The sequence below is a fragment of the Silurus aristotelis genome, assembly GCF_946808225.1.
Source record: "Silurus aristotelis genome assembly, chromosome: 27".
Lineage (NCBI taxonomy): Eukaryota > Metazoa > Chordata > Actinopteri > Siluriformes > Siluridae > Silurus > Silurus aristotelis.
This window is the reverse complement of record NC_139600.1, coordinates 6,209,716-6,214,640: the sequence shown is the minus strand read 5'-3', so window position 1 is coordinate 6,214,640 and position 4,925 is coordinate 6,209,716. Positions and strand designations below refer to the sequence as shown.

At 36.3% G+C, this 4,925-nt stretch overlaps 1 protein-coding gene across 3 annotated transcripts in view; it reads left to right on the top strand.

The window, feature by feature from the left end:
* Positions 1 to 3,824, top strand: part of ldb2b (LIM domain binding 2b) — a 22,697-nt gene extending 18,873 nt beyond the window's left edge. Inside the window, exons 8-10 of one of the 3 annotated variants that reach the window (XM_083532570.1) lie at positions 395 to 519; positions 912 to 967; positions 3,035 to 3,824. In XM_083532570.1, coding sequence (XP_083388696.1) covers positions 395 to 519; positions 912 to 967; positions 3,035 to 3,041 — 188 coding nt within the window. In that variant the 3' untranslated portion in view covers positions 3,042 to 3,824. Of the gene's footprint in view, positions 1 to 394; positions 520 to 911; positions 972 to 3,034 lie in introns of all 3 variants that reach the window. The other 2 variants (XM_083532569.1, XM_083532568.1) reach the window with 2 other exon arrangements.
* The last annotated feature ends 1,101 nt before the right edge of the window (positions 3,825 to 4,925 follow it).

The following is a 4,925-nucleotide window of genomic DNA, read 5'->3' as shown; positions in this document are numbered from 1 at the left end:
ACAAGAAATGTTCTTATGATCGGCACAAGTGACTAAATGATGTGGATGTTGAACAAGTAGTTTTGAGAATTTTATTTCTGAACAGAGAAACACTAGAAAAAAACCCAGAAAAACTGTAATATATTAATATTATAATTATATGGTACTTTGAATACAGGTAAAGGAATATAAACCATCTGCTACAGATACACAGTACACAGAGAGGAGGTTAAAAACATTCACATAAAGCAGTTTCTTGACATATACAATAGCATATAATGTAGAACTTTCACAGTTACTGTTAGTATATTGACAGTGTGGAAATGCAGATACTGTTTGTATACATTTCTTTATCCAGTGAATTTGTTGGTGTTATATATTTTAACCTCGAATCTTTCCCTTCATTAATTTATAGCGGAAGCAGCCAAACCTACAGCAAAGAGAAGAAGGAGGCGGAACTCAGCTGGCAGTGCATCCAGTAGCAGCGCAGGAAACAGCAAGAAACGCAGCCCAGCCAATAGCTTCAGTTTGCCCACACAGGTACAGTATGTCCTTACACACCCACAAAGCATGCACACGTAGTGATACAATGAAAATACTCATGACAACATACTAGACTGAATAATCTCTGTGCGTGTGTGTCTGTGTGTGAATGGGTTCAAAGATTAGGATCATTGTTTTCTAGATAGTATAGTCTAATTGATAATTGCTGTGAAATTTTGTAATTTCTTTGAAATACTGAATTATTTGATTCTGAATTATTGATATTATCCTAAACTGTAGTTGTTAAGAGTTAGAAGTTGTTTCAGTACCTGATCATGTGCTTTTTTTTTTTTTTTTTTTTTTTTTTAAATTGATGTGTTGTATAATTGATAGCAAATTAGTCATAATTGATCTGATGATAATTAGTGCTGTCCGTCTCTGGTCCCCAGCCCAAACGCGTCGCTGGTGAATCGAGGGGTGGCGGGTGGCTGGAGGCGGAGCTTAGGTAGGTGAGTGACACGTACAGATGGCTATCGCACAGCATGTGCTGCCTTAACGATCTAATTAGCCATGCGAACCAGCTTAATTGGTGAACATGTTGGAGGTATGCTTTGTCTGAATGGGCTAATTAAGGAGCAAAGAAATAGCGTCTGTAGATAAGGATGTGTGTGGATGTGTGTTGGACAGTGTATGCATGAACCGATTCGTTTTTGTGCTTTCTCATCCCTCACGTTCAAACTTTCAACCAACATTGCAAATTCACATGTCTGGCATGTGACATGTGTTTCGATTAGAAATGCTACATGTTTTGCTCATATTCATATTAGATATTCTGTTTCCACTCTTGGTTACCCGTTTCTCTCTCTTTTTTTCTTTCCCTGCCTCCCACCCCCTGCCTTTACCTGTCTCTCTTTTTGTCTTTCCTCCTCTATCTCTCTGTACCTCCCTCCCCCACTGTATTCCGCTTTCTCTCGCTCCCCCCCCCTCCTCTTTCACTAACTGGCTCTCTTCTAATTCAATTCAGAGCAACGCTATGGACATACCAAGACACATTATTACATTAGACTGCATTCTTTTTTATTTGTCATTTATTCAAAAAAATCATTCAAAATTACATTCTACATGTATTCTAATATATATAGTTTAAGTAAATTTCTACATTTCCAACACAGAAATACACTGAAATATGTTTAAAGAAGTGCCATTTTGTACCTTTTATGTTTTGTTTTGGGTTTTTTTTGGAGAAAAAAAGGTTTAAGTTCAAGATTTCAAGTTTCCTGATGTTAGGGAATCAAAGACGATGTCGGAATAAATTGTATTCTTCTAATTTAATTCTTCCTGCAAATTCTTCTAATTTAAATGTTCATTATATATATATATATATATATATATATATACACACACACACACACACAGTTAGTTAGTTAGTTAGTTAGTAAGTTGAATAGCAAGATAAAGATAGATAGATAGATAGATAGATAGATAGATAGATAGATAGATAGATAGATAGATAGATAGATAGATAGATAGATAGATAGATAGATAGATAAGCAATAATGATAGACAGACAGATATTGATCACTAAATTAATAAATACTGCAATGGTTTATTCTGTACATGATTCCAACACATAGCTAAAGCTTGTTAATTCAATGATAATAATTTAATGTTATAATAGATATTATTCATTTACATAAAAAAAATGAACTGTAGTGCAAAAAAAAAACACTGTCACACAGTACAATGACTAATACTATAACTTTTGCCTAATGGAACACATTACTCAGTGTCATACAGTGTGAAATGGCCACATAACATTAAAGTTGTAGCTGCATACTTCTTTCTGTAGGATATGGTTAAAATACCTACATCTCTACAGTGATGATTGAAATTAGTGTGAACTGGATATGATTGATTAATTCTGCCTGAATTGGATAGTAGACTTCCTGAAGAAGTGAGATTAGATGACACAATTTATTCTGTAAGAGCCTGAGAATGTTTTGGCTGTCAGGATGTTAGGCAAACTTTCTCTTAGTCACTCTTTTCTCTATTTCTTTTTGCTTGCTTCTGTTTCTAAATATTTCCTCTCTGTGCCTCTCTCCCCCTCACTGTTTCTCTCGCTCTCTGTCTCTGTCTCTCTCTCTCTCTCTCTCTCTCTCTCTCTCTCTCTCTCTCTCTCTCTCTCTCTCTCTCTCTCTCTTATCCCTCCCTTCTTTCTCTCTCCAAATTTAATTGAATTCTATGCAATATATCCTCTCCACTGTTATTACTGTACTAATATAAAATATAATCCTATAATAAGATATTTTATTCACATCCCAATCCGAGAATGCAGAAATGTATTTTTAGGCACAATATAGATACAGAGAAGATGTAGTGACTGCTACTTTAATCTTGGTGTGCCCACGCACTTTATGTAAGTACAGTATAGGAAATCATTTCAGCTTCTCTTTGACAGGATGTTCAACAAATGCTCTTCTCTCTCTCTCTCTCTCTCTCTCTCTCTCTCTCTCTCTCTCTCTCTCTCTCTCTCTCTCTCTCTCTCTCTCTCTCTCTCTCTCTCTCTGTGTAGGATGTGATGGTGGTGGGGGAGCCCTCTCTGATGGGAGCCGAGTTGGGAGACATGGACGAGCGTCTGATCACCAGGCTGGAGAACGAGCAGTACGACCCTGCTGGCTGTCTCCGGGACGACGGTCGCCATGACTACACCAACTTGCAGGCACTCGGCAACAACAACCGGGACGGTGAGCCCACCGCCGTGGCGATGCAGCGGCCGGAGTAATAAGGAATGGATCAAGTGAGGGGTGCGAGATCGCATGTTCATCTGGGGATGGAGAGAAGGAATGTGTGTGTTTGTTTGTGTGTGTGAGGAAGCATGTGAGAAAGAGAGAGAAAAAGAAAGAAAGCTATGATATGACTTATATGACAAATTATGTCATCCGGGTTGTAAAATGATTACAATGGCTTTAATAGCGTTTTTCTCAGTCTCCATCACAACCAACAGAAATCAATGTAAAAGGAAATGATCATTACCACACATTTGCATTTCATAAGAAAGCTTTATAAATAAGCTGCGCTATTAACTACTTTCATAACAGACTTTTTACGCTTACGATTCAGTAACGATTCAGCCAATATGTAATATTTGCTTTTTTGGCTTTTCAAAACTGACTTTTAACTGTCTAGTTTGTGAATGTTGTGATTTTTTACTGCTGCGATTTTTTTTCCGGCCCCTTTATTACTTAATTGTTTAATGCATAATGTAAAATACCTGCAGGTATGTGTATTTACCATTAAGTGTATAATTTTCTGTATGCTTTTCAACTATTTGCATCAATAAATTGTGTTTGGTTATGACAACAGACTTTGGCCTCAGTTGCTTATTTAATATTCTTTAAATGGGTGGCTTATTTAAAATAAAACATTAGCACTTAGCAGAAGAATACTGTGGGTAAAAAAATATTTTAACAACACTGTGCATGTCATCACAATGTAGGGTTCATTTGAGAGATTTGCTTCCTAATAGGTTTATATACAGTCACTGACCACTTTATCAGAATCATTTGTACCCATGCTTTTTCATGCAATTATCTAATTAGCTCATTATTGTGGCAGGCACACAATGCATGAAATCTGGCATATAGAGAAGAAGTTAATATTCAAAAACATGAGACAAAAGTGATCTCAGTGACTTTGACTTTGGTGTGTTTATTGCAAAAACTCACACAACAACCTTTTCACACACAACAACCTTTAAGCCAGAGCTGGTTGGCCAGAATAGATTAAGTTAAAAGAATACCAACGATACAAAACATTAAAGATGCATATGTAGCTACCGATATGCAGCTACCGATGTTAAGTCATGCGATTAAATGCAAAACAATGCAATCGAAAGAAAATTATGCTATGCAATATGATATGGTACAGATAATTCACATTTTATTCTTTGCTTCAGACAGACAGCAAATCATAAATTTACTTAAGCGTGTTCTGACTTTTAATGCATGGCCCTTTCACAGACAGGCCTTTGTAGTGCAAATAAAAAATAAAAAAGATTAAATAAAACCAGACGTTCTTTTCCTGTTCTGTCTTCAAGAAGATGCAGCTCTACCTCTGCCATGGTAATCTATATTTTATGTGACTCAGGACACGCCTCGGTCTCCATAGTGTTGTGATACTTCATATTCATAGAGCAGCAGTGGTGCTGAGAGAACATGCTTGAGAAACAGTTTAGCAAAGGAGAAGTCAATCTACAGTACATATAAAATATTGGTCACAAATTATTGGTCACTATTATTTATATAAACCATGTATGTATATGGTTTATATAAATAAAAGTGACCATTATTTGTCAGTCAGAACCTGTGGAGGACTTCAGTCTCGTCTTTTTGTTTACAAAAGTGATGTTCATCACTCATGGTAAATAAGGAATAACGGTAAAAGAAGCCAGTTCTATTCCACTC